This window comes from Onychostoma macrolepis, chromosome 13 (genome assembly GCF_012432095.1).
Source record: "Onychostoma macrolepis isolate SWU-2019 chromosome 13, ASM1243209v1, whole genome shotgun sequence".
NCBI lineage: Eukaryota > Metazoa > Chordata > Actinopteri > Cypriniformes > Cyprinidae > Onychostoma > Onychostoma macrolepis.
Window position 1 is genome coordinate 27,790,166 of NC_081167.1, and position 23,604 is coordinate 27,813,769.

The 23,604-nt window shown below is 35.7% G+C and overlaps 1 protein-coding gene and 1 long non-coding RNA gene across 3 annotated transcripts; both read left to right on the forward strand.

Moving 5' to 3' along the window:
- Window positions 1-340: 340 nt before the first annotated feature.
- On the forward strand, window positions 341-6,912 carry LOC131551935 (S100P-binding protein-like; the record flags this gene model as incomplete). The annotated part of the gene is made up of 4 exons (XM_058795191.1): window positions 341-1,078; window positions 1,330-1,471; window positions 3,066-3,165; window positions 6,028-6,912. Coding segments are annotated over 4 exons (1,107 nt in total), but the record flags the coding sequence as incomplete, so codon positions are not given.
- A 10,339-nt stretch (window positions 6,913-17,251) lies between these two features.
- LOC131552644 (uncharacterized) lies at window positions 17,252-22,925 on the forward strand. 2 transcript variants are annotated; one of them, XR_009274026.1, is made up of 5 exons: window positions 17,252-17,420; window positions 20,794-20,848; window positions 22,186-22,228; window positions 22,522-22,566; window positions 22,730-22,925. It is a non-coding gene; the product is annotated as an uncharacterized LOC131552644 (long non-coding RNA). The 2 variants fall into 2 exon arrangements; XR_009274025.1 differs by having other exon boundaries at window positions 22,186-22,925.
- Window positions 22,926-23,604: the final 679 nt, after the last annotated feature.

The window sequence follows — 23,604 nt, forward strand, 5'->3', positions numbered from 1 at the left end:
TTTCACGGTGTTTAAAACGACGATCGATTGTTTGCGAGTCACTCGTGCAAGTATTAGTTTTAGGCTAGCGTCAATAAGATGAGCATCGGTTTGACCTGATGCATTTCTTTTGTTTGCATTAAAAGGAAATATTAAATATGCATCAGATTGTTTTTAGGGCGGTGAATTTGAATTAACGACCCCATGCAATCAAAATGGACATATGTCTAATCTACTGATAAACATGATTCTTTCTCAGGTTCATGCACTTTGGCCAAGACCTCAATTTATGTCTCCTGCTTGGAATAAACTGACCAGACACTCCTTTTTCCTCTTCCAGTCCTGATTGACTCCAGTTTGAATAACAATGTCTGACCATTCATCCTTTCATTTAAAACCACTATCAGTATACTCCCACATGGTGAACTCCAAGCAGCAGTACAATGCCAATAGAGCGGTTTATAACATTCAAGTACACATTTCCAATAAAGAAGCCAGAGCATATAAAAGATGCCTGGAAGATTCATGTTTCGATGAGACCTATGAGACCCCTCTTAAAAGACAATGCATCACAAGAACATTTTCTCCGGATCAGGGATACTTTTCTGTGGACTCTCTAACAAGAGTCCAGGGACTGACACCTCTGCAGCCGCTAATAATATCAAGAGACGTTACACCGCCTCGGTCGAAGGTCAATCAGCCTGTGACCCCTGTTGTGTCCACCCCTCTGTCCAACTGCAAACAGAACCGGATAGATCAAGACCGGGAGAGCCTTCCTTCCCCGATACCGGTTCTAGAATGGGACAGAGAGGTTCCTGCGGCAGAAATATCATTTCGCACGTCTCTAAACTTTGATATTTGCAGTTCTGTTTCTTTAGCTGGCTCTCAGGGACCTGTGAAAGGTGAAGTCAAGGAGGTCTCACATCAATTTATCCCAATCCATGAATCAAAATCCCACATCGCGCCCCCAGAAACTGTTATCCCAGTGAAAGAGGAAAAAGGAGTGTCTGTCAGTCAACAGGCAGAGCCTGAGGTGACTCTGGGAAATGAAGAAACCACCACAGAGAGCTTTGAGAGCACGCTGCCGCTTCAGGTCCAGGTTTGATATACATCCTTTATGTACTTGTGACATTTTTACTACTTTCTGTCATTATTTACTCTTCCTGATTCCTGAGTTTTATACCTGTTCATTGGTATTTTGTCCATGATGGAATTCAAAAGGAGGACACTTGAAGAGATTCCATGTTTTCTGCATCTGGCCCTAATGTTACAGCTTGTGCATTTGGCCACTCATCAGCCATGTGTGCTCCAACTTTTCTGCATCAAACTGTCACTTTACCCACTGAGCAGGTGAAGTCCAAGGTGGTTGTTCCAGACAACACCAAGAGCTCCAGCAAACCTGTGGTGTTCTGTGAAGAGGAGTGGGAGAGACGGAAGAAGACATATGTGGAGTCCGTAAAAAGACACATGAAAGAGAAAGGAGCAGCAAACGGTACTGTACTTTACAAAACACTGATTTTTGTTTCGTTCAAGGTGTTATTCGTGTGTGCCAAACCTGTAAGATTCCCCCTGTCTGCCACTGATTGGTGAAAAAACTCGTTATTGGTTGATTTCATGTTGCCGTACTGGCCATGATGCCGAAGCAGATCAAGTTTTGGTAGTCATAGTGTTCATGCTTTTAATAAATCTACCAGTGATCACTTACAGTTTACTCTACATTTTAAAGGAATAGTTCACCTAAAAATGTGAATTTGCTGATTTAGATGAGTTTGTTTCTTCATGGGAACAGATTTGGAGAAATTTAGCATCACATCACTTGCACACCAATGGATGCTCTGCAGTGAATGGGTGCCGTCAGAATGAGAGTCCAAACAGCTGATAAAAACATCACAATAATCCACAAATAATCCAGGACTCCAGTCCATCAGTTAATGTCTAGTGAAGTGCAAAGCTGTATGTTTGTTAAAAACAAATCCATCTTTAAAGCGTTTTAATTTCAAACCATTGACTCCGGCTAATATATGAGTCCTCTATCCACTATCTTTCTCCAGTGAAAAAGTACATTTCGTCTGAATTAGGAGAGAAATACCTGATTCAGATCAAGCACTGTTTACAAGCAAAACAGTCTAAAACAAATATGTGTAGATGTTAATGTGAGAGGACAAAAGGGGATGGTCTCTTTCATGGAGCAAGTGAAGAGTTTATTTGCAAAAACGGATAACTCTGGATTTAGTTTTTTTTTAATTTTCAAAAATCATGTTTTTTATGATGTTATCATGTTTTTGTGTTAGTTAGCTGTGTTTTTTTAGTTATTTTTTAACCTAATCAAAATAACCCAACTGCAGTTTGATTGAGATTAATTGGAATGCACAATGAAAAAACATGATTTTCGAAAATGGATAAAAACGGAGTTATGTTTTTGCGAATGAACTCTTCAGGTGTTAATTATGAATTATGGATTGGTATTTTAGCTGGAAGCAGAGGTTTAAAATGAAAACGTCCTGATGGATTTGTTTCTTATAAACACACAACTTTTTGCTTCACAAGATGTTAACTGATGGACTGGAGTCGTGTGGATTACTTGTGGATTATTGTGGTGTTTTTATCAGCTGTTTGGACTCCCATTCTGACGGCACCCATTCACTGCAGAGGATCCATTGGTGAGCAAATGATGCAATGCTATATTTCTCCAAATTTGTAACCATGAAGAAACAAAATTAACTCATCTAAATCTGGGATGGCCTAAATTTTCATTTTTGGGTGAATGCTTCCATTAAACTAAGATATGAGAAAGTGTTTTGACAAACATTATAGCAGCAGTTAGGAAATCTTGCCTCTGCAGAAACATGAGTGTGATTATGTGGGACAGTGGTTCTCAAACCTGTCCTGGAGTACCCCCGTCTCCCTCATCTATCACACCCGATTCAACTCATCAGCTCATTAGTGGAGACCGCAAGACCTGAAGTGGGTGTGTCAGATATAGGGAGACATGCAAAATGTGCAGTGCTGGCGTTACTTCATGGAGAGGTTTGAGAACCACTGATGTAGAACATTGTTGATTGACGCTGTGATGTCTGTGTTAGCAGGTGTCATCACTGAGCTCCATACTTTGATGAACACTGTGGCCAGTCATCAAACTGGAAGGACCGGGCCACACTGGCAACACCCCTCAGACCTCACACGGAGGTAAATGTCATGAAACTCGTCAAGAACACGTTTTACCCCAAATTTAAAGAAAGAAGAAAAAAAAAGCTTAGAAAATGAAGCCTGTTTTTAGACTCATTAAGGATTTTTTGCACTGTGACATTATTTGTATCGCCCAGTTATCTTTATCGTAATGTGTCTGGATGTTTTATGAGGGGGTAAATTAATATAAACAGGTTATGACCCAATATAGATTTAAAGTCCGATGAAAATGTATAAACTTGACTTTAATGTGACTTGATTTGAATAAATAGCATTTTAATATATAAAATATAAATAAAGTAGCATTGTATGTTTAGCTTCTTGATTTAGTCTTATGTTGGTCATCGTTTCTTATTATAAACTGGCTCACTTACCATCATACCTGCAAACTGATTGCCATTCATTGAACCATTTATGTAATACGGGAAAAAACAAATCTTTCTTGAGCAGCAAATCAGCATATTATTATTGATTTCTGAAGGGTCATGTGGCACTGAAAACTATAGTAATGATGCTGAAAATTCAGCTTTGCACTACAGGAGTAAATTAGATTACTGTTTTAGTGTATTTTGGTCAAATAAATGAGGCCTTTGTAAGAATAAGAGACTTCATAAAAAAAAATTCTTATGATTCCAAACTTTTGACAAGTACTGTATATGAAAAAGCGACCTAATTTTTGTCTATTAATGGAGCCCCTCCACTAGAGGGAGCCTTCGGACTCTGCTAAAAATGTGTAAAACACTGTAGGAGACCAGAGGCTCATAAATGTAAATAGCCTACCTGTTGTACACAATCTACTACATGCTTCTGTCGTCTAATTGATAGTTTAAATTTTTTAGCAAGTTAGAGGTCTTTTTAATTAATTAATTAATTTTTTTAAATTTGTGTAAAAATGTCCCACTTCAGGTTGTAACCACATCTTTTCGCTGTGAAATCTGTATTTTTATAAATGTAATAAATTTTATATTTTAATGTTTCAAGATGAACACTTACTGGACTGACTGAACTTAGGTTTACTTGATTATCCATAAGTTTTTTTTTTTTTTTTTTAAACCATATTCAAATGTGAGTATCAAATGTGATCATTAGGCTTTTGAAAAATGTTTATTTATTCATCTCTCAATCATAATTGTATTGCATTATGTTTTTGAAACCACAGCGCTTTTAATTCTAAGCATTTAAATATCATGTTACTCAGACACATTTGGAGATATAAAGTGCATTTTGCAATTTACTTAAACTTTTTTTTTTTTTTTTTAAGTTATAATGTTATAAAGATTCCAATGATTTACATTACAAACTATCAGAATTTCATCATACTTTTTGACCAAATAATAACATGTGAACTAGGGGTGGGCGATATGGCAAAAATATAATATCACAATATTTTTAAGAAAAATCATGATTTTATCACAATTCTTTGTCATGTTGGTTTTACTATTTTGCAATTTGTCTGAGCATTACAGCCAAACTAATTTCCCTATTATAAAGACAAAACCTTTCAAGATAACAAAAATATTAAAAAAGAATGGCGGATATTTAGGCCAAAGTGGGCAAAGATAAGTCTGTCATTATTTTATCTTTGTTATTAAAAAATGAGAGCAAAGATACACATTACAAATACACATACTATACAAATAAAACCGTCTTATTTTCAGGTACAATAGGTGTATTTAGCAGGAGCATTCAAGAAATTGAATCAACAAATATAAAAATAAAACACTATATAGATTGATTCCTATTAAATCAAATGTATTAACGTTTTTCAGTCAAGAGTGGTGAGTGATTTTTCTCTTTGTGTTTTGGTGTTTTATTAACATTGAAGGAATAATTAACCCCAAAATAAAAAGTGTTTTATATTTATACCATCATTTACTCACTCAAAAGTTTCTTTAAACCTGAATGAGTTTCTTCTGCTGAACATAAATGCTATTTTGAGGAACGTGGAAAACCAAACAGTTGCTGGTCCCCAGTGACTTATTCCATAGTATTTTTTTTCCTTCTATCAAAAGTCAATGTGGACCAGATACTATTTGGTTACCCACATTCTTCAAAATATCATCTTTTGTGTTCAGCACAAGAAAGAAATGAATACAGGTTTGGGACAACATGCGAGTTAGTAAATAATGACAGACATTAAATTTTAAGGTGAACTATCCCTTTAATGACAGTCGGCAGCATGTTCAGTACTGCCCCTTTAAGACATGCACGCATCAATATACAGAGGCACGCATCCGTTTTCTCTCAGCTGTTTACTTACTCATTTTAGACATAAGCAACGGAGTCTATACATAAACCTTGTGTGTTTTGACAGTATTAGTGCACAAGATAACTTAGTTCAGTAATCAGGCGCTTTTTGACAGGCTTCAGCACGCGCGCTTCGGGTGTACGGGCTCAGAAAAAGCGCACGTCAGACCGACGCGTGAATAAAACCTTTAACCGGCAAGGCTTTAAAGCAGATCCGAATAATGTACAGTATATTGAGACGGAGGAATAAGAACTGCAGCTGATAGAATGTGCGCTGTAGCACGATACTAAGATATTTCTTCAAAAGCAGATCGTGGAGACATTTTTATCGTCCACGATCAAAAATCGTCATATCGCACACCCCTAATGTGAACCAAATAGCATCTTTTTTTCTCAGCTTAGGCCTCTTTTTCTCCGCCATACAGTCACTTTATCCTACTGTATGAGCCATGATGGATAATATTACAGAAATGTGTGTAAACTTTGTGAAAGCAGCAGTTGCAGTTCTGTTCGTGAATATCTATTAGTTCTCAGAGGAGTGAAACCTGTGATTTTCCCAGTTCTACAGTCTTCCTTCAGTCATTGTGTTTTTTTCCCCTCTTCTCGTGTTTGTAGGAATTATCTTCAGTCCCATCCCAGATGTCAATTAGTATCTCTTGACGAGTGGCAAAAAAGAAACCATCTTTCCTATCGACGCTTTGCTAAAGTGCCAGATATTTTTCACAGGAACACAGTGCCCTGATTTATTTATTTATTTTTACTTTCATTGTTCTGTATATTTGTTGTCGTTTCATACCTTTTTTTCTCTGTCATTGGTATAAAGGTGAGGATCATTGATTCGTGCTGCTGGTTAGTTGCTCGCTGAGAAGTCTAATCTGGTTTGTGTGTGTGTGTGTTTATTTTTGTGATTTCACAGTGTGTGGTGTGTTTGTACTGCATGTTTCATCCTAGTGGTGTTGGGCGTCATGTAAAAAGAGATCTATATATTAATAGACAATGTATATTCATATTTTGATGCTTGTAGAATTCAAAATGTAAATAGATGTGTGGTTTGATATTTATTTGTGTGCAATTTTGCATGATTAATATTCTCAGCAGAGTTTAGTCCTTTAACCCAAACCAGCACTTATTCACCTTTACAGCTTCTGTATAGTTTGTTTCAATCGCCAGACAAATTTGTCTTAATTTGCTGTATAATTGATTTGTTACAGTCATTTTCTTTTTTTGTTGTACATTGTTACATGGTACAGTTTGCTTTGTTTAAGGGCAAACGTTGCAGTGTTTCTTTAGCCATTTCGTAAACTAATTACAGTTACAATTTTTTAAAATGCATATAAAGGGACATAGATAAGATTTTATATTTTGTGATCAGAAAAATTCTGTTGAACATCGTTACTCTCAGGAAGAGCATGTATGTTGTGTCCTTTTGATTGGTTTTGTTCATTTGTTACATTTGCCTATTTAAAGCAGTTTTATAAACTTTATACATTTAAATTAAACAATTTACTGTACTTGTCTGTCTCTGATCATGTTATTTATTTTACTGGTAATTTTATAAAACTGTAATTGTTGGGAAATTATACATTTTCGTTTGTTACTATCAGTTTAATATGCCATGGATTATCAAAATTAAAACGATAATTTTAAGGAAAATGATGTAGGCTTAAGAAATCCAAACGTTTTGTACTGCGTCGCTTGTGGTGGCGCGTTCACTACAGTGCCATGACATAAAGGTGTGGCGGCGCCGGCGCGTAGAACATATGCGCAGTGCCTTGCCTTGTGTTTAATGTCATTATCAGCGCCACGCGCTTGTCATGGTACTGTCCTGAATGCGCGTCCACAAGCAATGCAGTAGAGACGTTAATTAAAGTCGTTAACTTTTTCTTTGTGCAAAAAAGTATTGTCATAGCTTTGTAATGGTTGAACCATTGATGTCACATGGACTACTTTGTCGATAATATTGGTACTTTTTTGTGCCTTTACCGTGGTAGTTCCCTTGCCATTTATGGGAGGGTCAGAGAGCTCTCAGATTTATTAAAAAATATCTTAAATTGTGTTCCGAAGATGAACAAAGGTCTTGCAGGTTTGGAACAACAGGAGGGTGAGTAATTAATGACAGAATTTTCATTTTTGGGTGAACTACCCCTTTAACAAAGTGACTTAAAATACATATAGCAATTAGGCAATAATGATTTTCAAATAAAATATCAAAAACAAAAAATCATATGGTTTTTTTTGAGCAAAACAGTTAAAATACATAACATAATAAAACAATACGATCATAAATTATGTACATTAAGCATATCAAATGTCTGCAGAGGGCGCCAACAGCCTGACAATATTTTTTTTTTTTTTTTACACAATAATCTTTGTTTAATATTGACGCATTTAATTCAGATGTCCACTTAATCTTTAATATTTGTCTATGTCTTTATAATAGAAATGCAACAGCCACTGTCATTTCTTGAACAAGAACATGTTCAAAACATGCAAACTCCGAGCGAGGGTTTAAACTTTAAGTTTGAAGTTGTGATGAAGGGCATATTTAGAAAGATCAAGTCAAGTTGAGCTTTATTGTCATTCCGCTACATGCGGGGCATACAGTGGAACGAAATGTCGTGCCTCACAGGACCACGGTGCTACATAAATACAGGCATACAACAAAGGAGTAAGACAATATAAACCTATACACAGCTATCCTACTGATAGATTTTGACTATAAATATACTATCTATAAAAAGTACCTATACAAACTAAAAAATACAAACTATACGAATGCTTCAGATAAATACTGTACATGTGCAAGGAGAAGCACTGAGTTCAAGCAGCTGGCTGGGGAACAGTGCAGGATGATTTGTAGTGCATGAGCATGTAAACATACATATATTACTGAGTTCTTTTTGTGGGATTTGTGTACACACAGCAGTGTGTGTGAAAAGTGACTAGTGCGCATAGAGGAGGAGAGTGTGCTACTACAGGTGGTTTGTACAGGCCCACTCACCTGTGTGTAGCACACTTCGAATTGCACGTTACATGTTACAGGAGGTAGGGGGATTGTATGGGGGTTCAGAGAGGGGCGGGGTGATTTGAGTTCAAAAAGAGACACCTAATAAAGATTAGGGTTGGGTATTGTTTGAATTTGATCGATTCTGATTCTTTTTAATTACCAGTTTTGATTCAAATGTGATGAAAGAATGATATCAAACATATTCTGTGTCTCTTTTTGCAAAACATTGTTGCAGCTGAATACCATAAACAAAAATCTGCAGGCTACATAAAAACTGGACTCTTTTAAGAGCTGTTTGTGTGCAAAATAGAGCTGCATGATTCTGGATAAATTTAGTTTTGTTTTTTGTTTTTTTTAAATGGAGATTGTGGTTCTCTCACGGTTCTGAAGATAAAACAGACAACTAAGACAAATGTGTAATTTATGAATGAATGATTCAATGTCTCATTCAAAGTTTACTTGTGAATCAGCATGTTTGAAGGAATCTCTTGAATGAATGTTTCAAAGACAAATACATTTTAACAGCCCCTCTTCACCACTACTGGCATAACAATGTAGGCCTAATTGATAAATCTTCATTTGAAGCATCAAATTACTTTCAAAAGGTGATTTACTCTATTTTGATACACATCAGGGCTTATATATCCGAACTATAAACATTTGTCCCAGTACTGATTGTTTGTAAAACAGAAACCATGATGTTGTGCGGTTGAAAAGACTGCAAAGCTGTTTCATTTATTTACATGACAGCTGCTCTCTTTAGGTCAGAGACAGCACAAATAGATTTAAATGTTCAGATCACACTGATGTGATTGTACGCTGCATGGACGAACCAAGAGTGATCCCAACCCTAATAAAGATGTATTCTCCTGTGTTGGCAGAGGTTTATAAATGATTTACCTTATAAATTTGATAGAATGGTGCACATTGTTCCTAGATAAATGTTATAAGCAACTCAAACTCACAGCATATGCAAAGATTGAGTTTCAGATGGTCCGTGCATGTAAATGGTAACAGTTTGTGTGGAGCAGCATTTACTGTGAATGGAGCTGCTCTGAGATGCGTAACCTACACATATAAATAAAGCGCATTAAACTCTCAGGGCATATATTTATTTAACTGAATCGCAGCCTTTGAATTCACAATAGCAATATGCTTTATTATGATTTTTAAATGGTTTTACTATTTCGTGCAGCCTTAAAACGGTCTAATAATGCTTTTCATGAATTCTCGTCTGTGGAATGCGCTAGCTACTTATGGTATTTTTCTGGTTTATCGTCACAGGCAAAATGCAGAAAGCTGAATAAATAAGCTTTTCGTTGATGTATGGTTTGTTAGGATCTGACAATATTTGGCCGAGATACAACTATTTGAAAATCTGGAATCTGAGGGTGCAAAAAAAAAAAAAAAAAATCAAAATATTGAGAAAATAGCCTTTAAAGCTGTCCAAATGAAGTTCTTAGCAATGCATATTATACATTAAGTTTTGATACATTTACGGTAAGAAATTTACAAAATATCTTCATGGAACATGGTCTTTACTTATTATCCTAATGATTTTTGGCTTAAAAGAAAAATCGATAATTTTGACCATACAATATATTTTTGGCTATTGCTACAAATATACCCCAGCGACTTAAGACTGGATTTGTGGTCCAGGGTCACATTTTATATTTTGTCTTTAAGGACAATAATGGCATTGGTCATCATTCAAACTATGATCCTGTCATATCTATTGCTATCTGAAAAGATGAGTCAGCAGATGTTTTCAGGATGCACAAGGTAAGGACACATGTCAGGACTACATTATATTTACTTAGCAACATTTTAACCTTTTAGTTGACATCAGCATAAATGCATGGCTTGGGTAGAGTGACTGAATAATTGAGCATTTCAGTTGTCTTAAATGGATAGTCTACTTAAAAATGAATATTCTGTCATGATTTATTTTGTCATACATTTTTAATAGAATTTTTTTTTTAATTAAAAATTTTCTGCATTTTTTAAAAATTATTTCGTTGTTTTTGTCTATCCATTAAAAGTCCAGTCAATCTTTATTTTCAAGCTTCAAAAATTACTTTAATTGAGGATTTTATTCACATTTAAACATTGAACAATGCACTCTTGTAGAGCACAGAAAATATTGTAAATGGAAGCTCAAATGTGCTTGCTTGACACATCAGGGCTATACGCTTCTCTTTTTAGGAGCACTTGTGTTCCTAATTTAAAAAAAATAGGGAGCACAGACAAAAATTAGAAGCACCTTCTAATCAATAATCAAAAAATTCAGATAAAAAATTATCCTTCCCATTAGGAGGTGATATTTGATTCCTTAAAGCTGCAGTCCATAAATCGTGCCTCTTTTTCACCATCTCTGTTTGAAAACCTGGAATTGTAGCTCGGTGTGGAATTATCTTCTGTGCGCGGGGTTGTGATCCGGGGTTGTGATCCGGTGTTGTAACAAGTCTGCCACGTTTGTTCTGACCAACTGAGGAAAAAAGCATTACAATAAATCGCGCTACCAATGGTAATTAAAAGTCTAATCTCTAATTGTCATATCATTAGAATTTCATATTAAGAAATTCTTTGGTTGTCTTTAAAATACAAATCGTGTGTAATCCCAGGCTATCTGTAATCAGAAGCACATTTAAAACTGGAATATAATTTAATTTCATTCACGTGTTTCATAAACACATAATCCTTTCTGGATTACAGTCCGCCATCAAAGTCAATTTTAAGAAAAATCGTTTTTCTGAAGGTTCCAAAGCAAAATCACCTAGCAACATTGCATCTTTTCCTCCAAATTTTTCTTAATAATCATTACTATGTTAATAATCACAATATAGTTTTTTATTTTCTTATTTTATCTTTGTTGTTATAAATAAGAACAGATGCAAGAAAGAAACAAGTGTTCTAGTTTTTTAATTTCACATCTAAACAAAAGCATTCAAGTAGCAAAAACAAATAATCAAATGTAAAAATCACATTAGTGTGTTCATTACAAATAAAATGATTATTAAAAATACAAAATCAGTTTAGTCAAGTGCAGCGAGTGATTCCATCTTTTCTTTTAAAGTTTGATTAACATTAATGCGACAGACAGCGTATATTATGATTTACTGTAATGCACGGATCTAATATAATGTCACACATTGTCACGGAGTTAACCCGTGACCATGCATGAACTATGGGCATGTAACGTACACACACAGCGTGCAGCGTTACACGGTCTGGTTGCTGGCACTGACATCTGTATACACAGACTTCTGTAATGTTTGACCCATACAAATGTTGTGTGTTCTGTGGTTGAGGTATGCTGGGTTAATGTGTGTATTACGTTCATTGGGAAGTCTGTACATGTCAAGGTGTTTGTGTGATTGTGGATGTTTAATATAACCTGACAGCATCTATAAGTTTTGTTTATACATAAATTCATGGTGCAAATAACCACAAGACTCATTTATACAGTTAAAAGATTTATTTGGTAGAAGTTTATACAGATTAACAGATATACAGTAGCAGTGAAACAAATGCGCATCTGGTTGGGTTTTTAGGCCTATGTCTTGTGTGTTTAAGACTGTATTTGGGGTTAATATGTACTGTGTGTTTGTATGTCTAAAGGTTGTATATTGTAATTGGGCCTGAATTTACCCATAGAGTGGTACGTTACCAGAAAATGTTGAGCATGTCATTTTGTGGTGTAATAAATATAGTGCAGAGAGGGTAATTTTACGTGAAAAGATGTATGGATTAAAACGTGAATGGAATTTGGAAGGGATTTTAGGAAGGAATGAGAAAATGAGGGATTGTTGTAAGGCTCTATTTCTTTTTCTAAGAAATACAGGATTAGATAAGAAAATATAGGTATGTTATAATTTAAAAAGGAAAGTAATAAAGAGGAAGTAAAGAAGAAAAGAAGGGAAAAGGGGAAAGAAATGGAAAAGAAAAGAAGGAAAAGGGAAGGAAATAAGGAAATATATAAAGGTTTTTTTTTTTTGGAACTAAAGTATGTAAAACCCTGATGTTACACACTCCTGTACAGTAGGTGGCGGCATGCACCTGTACACAGTTGCAGTGAATGGACGTTTTAAATTTTGTATATTTTGTGTGCTTCCTGGGTGCACTTTTTGTATCACGGTTTTCTTGTTGGGAATCTTGTTATCGTCTGCACAATAAATGCACCTGCAACTGGACTTCAGTAGTTTGGCTATTTTTTACCCGGGCCGCAAAGGCAACTCCGGACACACATCCAATGTTTTTCTCCAACAGTGCCCCAAAAGATCACTTAAGATATAACGTATGTTTGCATGAATAAATTAAATATTCACAAATATCAAGACACGGCTCTCTGTACATACAGAACACAGCGTGCAAGCACTGAGTGTAGTTGTGTTTAACGTCTTGCTTGAATGCTTTGAAATCACTTTGAATTTTTAAATGAGCAAGGCTTAAAAACACATGCAAATGCTAAAATTTTGTGAAAACGCAGCAGTGGCCTGATCATTTACACTGGCACTCATTATTGTCGAGCCCTGTAAATCATATCTAAAAGTAAATGCATTTAATAATTCCTTCTGACAATCATCTGTAATTTGAGCATTTATAATTTGACCTAATATGCACACACTTATAAATGTGTATAACAGCTAAAATCGTTATCCAGGCTTATGAACTAGATTTGCTACACAATAGCATTATAATATTCTCAAATTTGTTGATGTAACTTGAAACGTATAGTTTAAAGGCCTCATTCATTTTGTCAGCTCTAGGTAAAAAACAATAGCTTCCGGTCAGCACCGGATATAAAAACGCCCTGTGAAAAAAAACAGAAGTGACCATGCACAGTAGTGATGCGTGGATCGCGATTATATCGGCAGGCACTGCAGATAATCTGTGGGTCGGGTATATTAACTTTTTCATAAGGCAGACAGACAGGCTCAACATATTTCATTTTTGTGTGTGTGTGTGTGTGTTCGCCTGTTCAGGAAGTCGCAGTGACAGAAACATTGTCATTCCAGTTAAAGTTTGAAGGGAGTAAAGCCTACACTCTAAAAAATACTGGGTTATTTGTTTAACCCAAATGCTGGGATCAGCTTGTTGGGTCATTTTATTGGGTTATTTTTTAATATTTTTACCCATGTGCTGGGTCATTTTAATGCTGGGTTATTTATACCTAACTGCTGGGTTGAGCTTGTCTCTGGTGAAACTTCTCACCAACGCAGCTGCTGAGAGCGCGGGCTCAGTCCACAGGAGAGAGTGGTTCTCTTTTGGGGAGATAAAGGTTTGTATACATTTTATTTCATTTATAAAGTCTGTAATGTCGTGCAAGTTATATTATTTTACGCAACGCAACATAAGGACAAGAAGTCAGTCAGCTGCATTAGCAGCGGTCGTTTCGTGCTGGAAACGCCTTTGCCTTGCATAACATAAATGGATTTTATTCATTATAATACGGAGTGTAATTTAATTTGATGTTAAAACATGTTCTCTAATTTCAGTACTGTTTGTTTTTGGGCAGGTTTTGGAGTCAGTCCCCCACGAACAGCAGCCCTTCACCGGCTCAGATTTCGGCGACACACCGGCACGAGAATTAGCACTATTTTGGTAAAAAGCAATTACAGAGAACGGTTGAATACACTTAAATTAAAATCTTCTAAATATGCCTTTTTATCTCTAAAATGCTTGTTAAATGAGTTTAAATGTATGTAATATTGTAAACCCAAATAAAGCATTTTTTACAACGGAAAAAAACTCATCTGAGCCGTAAGGGGGTAACGGTAACATAATATGCTGATCATAGGCTGATTTTAAATGAACGTTTATTTATATAAATAAAAGTGCTTATTTGGCTAAATTTGCCTACACTTTCTTAAGAGCATAAACATACACTCTAAAAAATGCTGGGTTAAAACCAACCCAACTTGGGTTATTTGGCAACCCAGCCCTGGGTAAATATTGGACAGAAGACATGCTGGGTTATTTTGACCCAGCTGGTTGGGTTAAACATTTTTACCCACCATGCTGGGTCAAAATAACCCAGCATGTGTTCTGTCCAAAAAAAAAAAACCTTCTGAATGGCTAGTTTTCTGACTGGCTAAAAAAATATGGGCCATTCCTTCAACTCTAACAGCTTGTCTGGGGGACAGTTTTTAGGACAGTTATTTCAGTGAAATTGGTCAGGTCAAATGTAATACCTCTTTTGTGTGTGTCAGATTGACAGGTTTTATTTATTTACTTTCCCCCCTTATCTATTACTTTTAACTGGTTTATATTTGTTAAGTTATATTTAACTAAGTTATATTTGTGGGCTTTTATGCCTCTATTGGGACAGGGAAAGCATTGGGTGGAGAGAGGGGGCGGGATCAGCAAAGGACCTCGATATGGGAATTTCAATTTCACATAATTTCATAATAAAAACAGTACCATCATGATGTTAACCACTGGGCATGTCCAGATGTCAAACAAAACACTGCTGACATGTGTCTTGTATATATTTTGTATTAAAAATGTATATATAATATGTACAATTCTCACTATAGGCTGAATTCTCACTATAGGTTGAACTCAAAAGTTGGCAGACCTGAAAAAGATAGAATGTGTAGATTACTCCAGAGCCATAGAGAGACAGAGTTGCGACAACGGAAGTTCGTCACGTGATGCATGTAGACCTCAATAGTTCCAGGAAGTTAATAGCGGGCAATTGGAATGCATTGAGTTAGAGAGACAGAACTGCGATTTTTGGTAATTAGTAGACAATAAAATACTTTATTTACATTATTTATAAAATAATGTATACGTTGTATATGTAGCTGTATCAGTGTTGCTTGTAACAGAGTGTTACCTGCCATGTTAACATATTTTAGGCTGACGTTATCATGGTAAAAGTCCATGTTTGCTATATAAATGACATTGTGGTCTTTTACCAAGGTAACTTCAGCCTCTCTGTATAAATATAATTATGTGTGTGTGTTTTCTAACAACTTGTATGTTAGTCAAATGCAATCACATCTTAATGTTCATTGTCGTTTTATTAATCTCATGGTGAATGTTAAGTTTGTTGTCTTTGAAAATTCATTCCAAATAAGTGAAGATATTTTAAGATTAAGTGGGAATTAATCTCTTTTAATGTTTTTGATTCTTGTGCACCCCTCCATTATTAATATATAAATATATATTTGTAGTATATTCAAATTTAAAATAACTTAAAACATTTTTACCCATTTAATCATATATTTTATGTATGTTAACTTTTGTTATGCACTTATTTACGTACTATAAAGCATGCTGTCCTTGAACAGTCTCCGCTATAGTTTGCTGTGCTGCATGGGAGCGCTCCAGTCACTCACAGAAAGGAGTGTGAATGAATGTTTTCCCTACTGACACGGAGAGGAGAAAAAATGATGCATCAAGTTTTGTTCAATTCACATTTATTTGTATAGCACTTTTTATTACAAACATTGTTTCAAAGCAGCTTTACAGAAAATGAATGTTTCTACATTACAAATAAGAGTTCTGTTAACAGGTGTAACTGTGTCAAAGTAATGTTCATATGGCAGAAATGTTCTAAAATATTAGGCTATACAAATCATGCAGTTAAGTAATGTCATGTATTCAGAAACAATGAACAAATTAAAGCAATGGTTACGTGATTTGATCATGTTGATTACAATGAAAGGAAAATTGATCAGTTTTGTATGTTTATTCAGAGTCAGAGTCAGCTTCATCTGAAGTCCTCTCAAGGGCTGGCGTCATCTCTTCACAGGTGCTGGTCGTCTGAAGTCTTCATAAGATGCTGGATATAGTCAGCAGGAGCAATCTATAGATTACACCAACAAAATGTGATGTAATCATATGGGAACTGGCACTTTTTCACAAAGAACAGGGAGAGACTTGCCAAACCCAGTGAAGAGACTCATTGTGAGGGTGAAATCTCATTACAGGTGTCTTCAGGTGGTTCTTGTTCTGAGCCAGATAGAGAAGGAGAAAAACACAGGAGAAATGGTTAAATGATACTCCATCACATTTCAGTCCTGTGGCATCTGCTCCTTCAACACAGTGCTTCTACAGTAGCTAAGACATTTAAGTATAAAATACAGTAATACAGTACAGGTTTATTGTGATTACGTCTATAATATAGTAGTGGTATATAATACATTTTTGGAAATTTAGCCTAGCATGATTCTGAAATGGAAACTGCTCGCCTATTTTAAACTTTTTTTATTCTCACTTAGGTCCATCAGCATCCTTCGCAATAAATCTAAATCTATTAAATAACTTCCCAGCAGCAGAAATCACTTTTAAAAACCTTAATTACACAACAACAAATGAAACTGCCTAAAGAGAATGAATAACATCCCGTAAATCTACTAATTAAGTGAGGAATAATCTAATAATAATCTGTTTTAATGCACAAGGTAATTTGATTAGCTGTGCTGATAATATACCATTTTGTCCTATAAATGTCTTACCTTTAAAGGCCAATTCACACCGCACAGACAAACGCCAACAAACTCTAACAAACTAGTCTGTTGGAGTTTGTTGGATCAGTGTGTTACCCCTGTTGGCATTGGTTGGAGTTTGTTTTGACCCGACTGAACATGCTTATAGATATAGGATCATCCATTTTCTCCCCAGTCAGTGCGAGTTGGTCGGTGTCTGTTGGTGCAGTGTGAACATGACCGTTATTTTTCACAAGATTCTAAATCCAACGGCCAACTTGAGCCAACTTGTTTGTTGGAGTTTGTTGGCGTTTGTCTGTGCGGTGTGAATTGGCCTTTAAAATTCCATCACAGCGGTCTCTTCTGCCACATCTCTACGGCGCTGATAGTATGAGCGCTAACTTCCGGGAACTATTGAGCGGCTCCATGATCCGCCATTGCTGTAAAAAAAACGGTCCATTGGAGTCAACGGAGTTGTCGCAACTCTCTCTCTCTCTATGGCTCTGGATTACACTAACATTAGGATGATTTCAGCCATACCCTGGAGTTGGCTATGAAACAAAGTAAGTAAATAATTAAGGCAAATTAGTGTATCAGTAATCTCAAAGGCTGACGGTAGGACGATAACACTAATCTTAGCTTTGTTGTATTGAATTCTCATTTTGGTGCCTTAAACCTCCAGAGAATTTTATTCAGAACTTCTCAGTGACCATAATTTGAAACATATGTTTGTTTGCTTGTTTTTTTTGTTTTGTTTGTTTGATTCTTCCACTATCAGTTCACCAAAAGTATTCTGAAACCCCCGGTTGCCAGTTGGCTGGAAACACAGCGTACTGCAGCCGTGGAAGCTAGCAAACGATCTGGGTCAGAGAATACAAATTTTACCTGATCTAAAAAGCTTTGGCATCCATCTAAAAAGTTCTGTGACCAAAAACATATCAAAATGTGGATATATCAACTCATCAAATTACAGTTAAGGCTTGTTGCCTTTCATTGTCAATTGCGCCCATTCCTGTTGCCTGTTTTCAATTTTGCAACATGAGTGAGCGTCTGAGGAGGAAGCGGGAGAAACAACTCTCTCCAGTATTGTAAACTTTGACTACAGTACCCATATCAGCCACTAGCTGTCAATATTACATAATGCACCTTCAGAGTACTTCTCTATTTCACTAGACAGCGTTATAGCTGACAGCCTCACAATATGACGGGACTTAAAAACGTGTATGTGATAAAATTTTGTGATGAGCCATTATAAAGCATTAAGTTGAAAAGGGAAACTGCACCACTCATGTTGTACAAGAATCTTGGCTTTGTTGTACTGAGAAATAATTTCAGCAACTGGACCTCCCTGACTGTATAGATTTGTTATCTCGTTGGAAAATGGAGCAGACAATTTAACAGCTGTAAGCTATCACAAGCCTAATTTTAGCATCTGGAAATTCCTGAGAAAGTGTGTGGGGCCAGGAAATCGGAGTACCAAATTGAATGTTTTGTTTACATGTGGGCACTTCTAATTAATTTCAAATGAAGCTTTACTTTTGCCAGAGGATTGTGATAAACCTTTGTGATTTGCAGCTTTTTTTTTTTAAATCAGTCCTTGATGAGTTTTTAATCATGTTAGTACATAATTTCATATGTCTGTCTATTATAAGATCTGCTGTAATTTATTTGCAATCAGAATGGCCCTAAACAACAACAACAACAAAAAAATAAATAAATAAATAAATAAATTACAATGAATTGTGGTCTGTTTACGTGATATGCCTTTCTATGTGTGTAGTTCTCTCTGGATGGAGGAGTGATTTTGTGGTTGCAGGATTTTTTAAGTAACAGAGTTCAACGAGTGTGTGTGGGCACCTCATTGTCTGATAAACAAATTACGAATATTGGTTCCCCACAAGGTTGTGTCCTCTCACCCTTACTGTCTATTATGTACACAAACAATTGTAGAAGTACTTGTCCAGCAAGATATTTAATCAAATTTGCAGATGACACTGCATTAGTTAGTCTCCTTAAAGGGGATGAGGAAGGTCATGGACCCTTTTTAAATGAATTTGTTTCGTGGTGTGATGTTGGGTGGTTGTGTTCACACACATTCCAACACATTTATGTCCAAACACCATGTAAAAGTTTATTTTACATAATAGATGCCCTTTAAATAAACACTAGCGCTGAACGTTTCAAAGTCCAGTGCTGTGCTGCTTTGTTTACTGCATATTTCTGCCGTTCCGAAAGCACCACATGCTGGCAGAGAATGAATGTGCATTTTCAATAAGCCTGTTGTTTTTGTTCAGAGTAATACACTGTGTCTACACCGGGCGCAGCAATCGACAAACCGCATAATGACAAAACTTGAACTGAATTGAGTTGGATTATGATATCACTGTTTTCTCCAGAGCTGCTTTATTGCCGATTCGACTTTGTTTCATAATGTATTAATTTTGCAACATTTTTACTGATATTAAATTTTATTAAATCAACATCAAGCTGACACAAAGTGAATAATGAAATTTTGTATGCTATAAAATTCCTTATAGCTGAATTAAGCTAATTCATTCGTAAAGATTAACTTTACCAAGTTATCGAACTGAATTTTTCTTTTTAGAGGTAAAGTTTTTCATTAAATAAAACAATGTTTTTGTACAATTTGTGGTTGCATTTTATTTTTTATTTATCTTCATGTAATACCTACTTTTTATAGAGCGTTTCATTGTTATTGGCAGAGAAAAGTTGAGATTTTTCCAAGTTTTGAATGATTTTCTGGTTTATTAATATTAATAAAGGGAGACATATGGAATATTTAAGCTTTTATAGAGCAATATAGTCTACATAATGTTTGTCAGCTCTATTTTAGGTATTTCCATAGATAGTATTGGCCAGATTACACATTTTAAATAAGGTATATAAACCCACTTAATGAACGGATCCAGTTTGGATCCCGGCCGGATGAACTACTTCATGAACGGGTCCGGATCGGATCCGGGCCGGATGAACCGCTTTATTAGCGAATGGTTTATATATATATATATATATATATATATATTATAAGAATGTTATTTATAATCCTTATCTGTTCCGGTGTGGTGACAAATCGAGTCCCCCCTCGAAATCGGGTCCCATATAGGACCCCAAGTGATCCCATTGGCTCAAATTACTTTTAATAGGTGCTCTCTTTAGTGCCTGATTACAATTCCTACAAAATTATGTTATGATAAATGCTGTTTAAACTACGTTACAATGATAATTAATGTCTGTATTCGTTAGCTTATGTACTAGCATAGCATACAGATACCTGATTAGTTGCATAGCTTATTTTATACAGGAATTTGCACTTATCATACATGTATTCACGATTTTTGACATTTGACATTTAACACTTAAAAAATAATAATTGTGAGCACATGTAGGATAAGTGCAAATTCCTGTATAAAATAAGCTATGCAGCTAATCAGGTATCTATCTGTATGCTATGCTAGTACATAAGCTAACGAATACAGACATTAGTTATCATTATATCGTATCATTACATGATTTTGTAGGAATTGTATTCAGGCACTAAAGAGAGTATAAACAGTAATTTGAGCCAATGGGATCGCTTGGGGTCCTAATGGGGCCGTATTTCGAGGGGGGACTCGATTTGTCACCACACCGGATCCGCTGCGCTGTGCAAGTGGACTCCGCTACTTCCGGATCTTGTGGTACCTTTTTTTAAAATTATTTCAGACAGCACGTCAGTAGCACACTGAGTTCTCTCTCGCACTTTTACACGGACAAAAGCACACAAAATTATGTAAAAATGACCATTTGTGCCGAGTGACAGTCTTAAATATGTTAAAAAGTCTTGACTGATGTAAAGAGTTGGGATGAGTCATGTTTTAAAGGGACAGCAGTTCATGACATTCATGGTGTTTCTTTTGTTTTCTTTTCTAATGACAGGTCCTAATTGCTGCTGTACTGTACATCCCAAGCACCCCCTGCATTCTTATCATGGGTTTGTATTCTGTTTTATTTTTTAAGAGTTTTTATTTTATTTACCATTAGGCCTGTTCAATACTGACAAAAAATTAGTCATTAAGTAATTTATTCAGTTGACTTTTGTTTGTGTAGGAAAGATTTAATCATGTTTGGAGTGGTTTTCTGAATTTGTTTCTGAAAAAATGTTTTTTTTTATAATTTCTTATTTGTTTATTGTTATTGGTGATTCCATATTGCTGTCATTCAAGAAGTTATCATTTCCCCCCATTGTGGCTGAGCTACACATTCTCTTTGTTTTGTTTTAAACATAAAACATCCAGAAGAGATGGCACCTATGCCAGAATCCATACAAATGTAAATTTGTGTAATGAAACAGTGTATAAAACTTGTTATTGTGTTGCTGTTTAGTTGAAAATAATCAAAGGGTTAGTTCACCCAAAAATGAAAATTCTGTCATTAATCACTCACTCTCATGTCATCCAAACCCATAAGACCTTCGTTCATTTTTGCAACACAAATTAAGATATTTTTGATGAAAGCTGAGAGCTTTCTGACCCTCCATAGACAGCAAGGGTCCTACCACGGTCAAGGCACAGAAACGTAGTATAAGGATATTAAAATGGTCCATGCAACATGGTTCAACTGTAATTTTATGAAGCTATGAGAATACTTTTTGTGCGCAAAGAAAACAAAAATAACAACTTTATTCAATGATTTCTTCTCTCCTGGGAGAGTCTGCTGCACATTAACGAGAGTACCACAACGCATGCGTGTGCGTTCATTTACCAGTAAACAAAGTGCAGCGAATGCGGTGTCTACGTCAGCACCACCGTAGGTCAGAGAGCTCTCGGATGTCATCAGAAATATCTTAATTTGTGTTCTGAAGATGAACGAAGGTCTTATGGGTTTGGAACGACATGAGGCTGAGTAATTAATGACAGAATTTTCATTTTTGGGTGAACTATCTCTTAAAATATATCGTAAAACATTGTTGACAAGATCACATGACAGATGCAAAAAAGTTTGGGAACCACTGAATTAGAGGTTAGTAATCTAGCTTAAAGGGTTAGTTCACCCAAAATGTTATATGAAAAATCTTGTTCCAATCCTGTTAGACTTTTGTTCATTTTTGGAACACTAATGAAGATAATTTTTAATGAAATCTGACAGCTATACCTTATTGGACCTTGAAATGGTAGTTGTATGAGTTTTCATTAAAAATACTCTTCATTTGTGTTCCAAATATGAATAAAAATCTTATGGATTTGGAACGGTATGAGGGTGAGTAACTGATGGCAGAATTCACATTTTTGGGTGAACCGTCCTTTTAAATACTGTTGTGTTCTCCTATAGGAAAACGGTGTCAACACAGGAACATTTCACTTGACTATTGACTGTAAGTCTATAGCAATTGTTATTAATGACAGCCCTGTCTTTGTATTCATTTTTTCCCCCATGTATTTGAAAATGTTTTGAATCTTGACTGGTTCACAGTGAAGTTCATCTTTGTGACCACTATTTGGTGCAATACCAATATTGTACAAGTCAAGTACCTGCTCATGTTTTCTTTTTTTCTGCCTGTTGCTGTTTAAAACTAAAAAGTGTGCCACAATACAAGCATTTTCAATGGTGCTTTACACATTGTTAAATTAATTGATGTAATAATATTTTTGTCTTCACCTGTTTAAGGCAAATAAAAGCTACTGAACGCACTTTCAAGAATGTTTACATGAGGTAAAAATAAACCATGTTCAATTGTGCTGGATTTATTTGCTAGTAAAGATAGACCTATGCTGAGCAGTAAGCGTATGTCCGTAAATTTAACAGAAAATGTCCTGGTAATTTTCTGCCAGTGCATTATCCATTTTTTTATGGAATTATTATTATTTTTTTACAGTGATATTAGGCAAGAATGGGACCAAATTCCAACACCAAAACTCCCGAAACTCAAAACCTTGATGCCCAGATGTCTTCGAACTGAAAAGAAGAGGATATGCTACACCATGGTAAACATGCCACCCATCCCAACTATTTTGAGACCTGTAGCAGGCATCAAATTTGAAATGAGCTCATTTTGTGCATAAAATGTAAAAATTTTTGTTATGTTCTATTGTGAATAAAATATTGGTGATTTGAAAGTCTTTTAGTTTTCATTTTATTCAAATATAAAAAAGTCCCAACATTTCCATAATTCGGATTGTATTTTGCACTGTTTATAATACTAATAGCAATAATAATGAAATCAATTTCATAAGAAGTATTGGAGGAGCTCATTTGCGTGTGACTGCATTTTGGCATCTTTGTTTCCATAGCGATGGAGTCTCCAGAACGCGCACCGTTAAAGCCCTTTCACGCAAGCACAGCATGCGCTAAACCTATGCGGTTTAAAACATCTAGGCCCGGTTTCATAGACAGGTCTTAGCCTAAACCAGGATTAGGCCATAGTTCAATTAGGACATTTAAGTAATTTTTATAAACATGCCTTAGAAAAAAGCATTACTGGTGTGCATCTTAAGACAAAGCAAAGGCACTGACATGTTTAAAGATCAATCAGTGCAAGTTTCTTTCAATTGAAACAGCTCAGATTTACATTTTAGTCTAGGACTAGCCTTAAGCCTTGTCTTTGAAACCGGGGCCTAGAGCTCACATCTGCCCTTTGAACACAAGGATCTCCAGATGTAGGGATGAATGAAAGTTGGGTCTGTCCTGTAACTAATGATGAATGCAGTTTGCAGAGAAGCATTTCAGTTGCTCATGGTGGACTGACTTAAA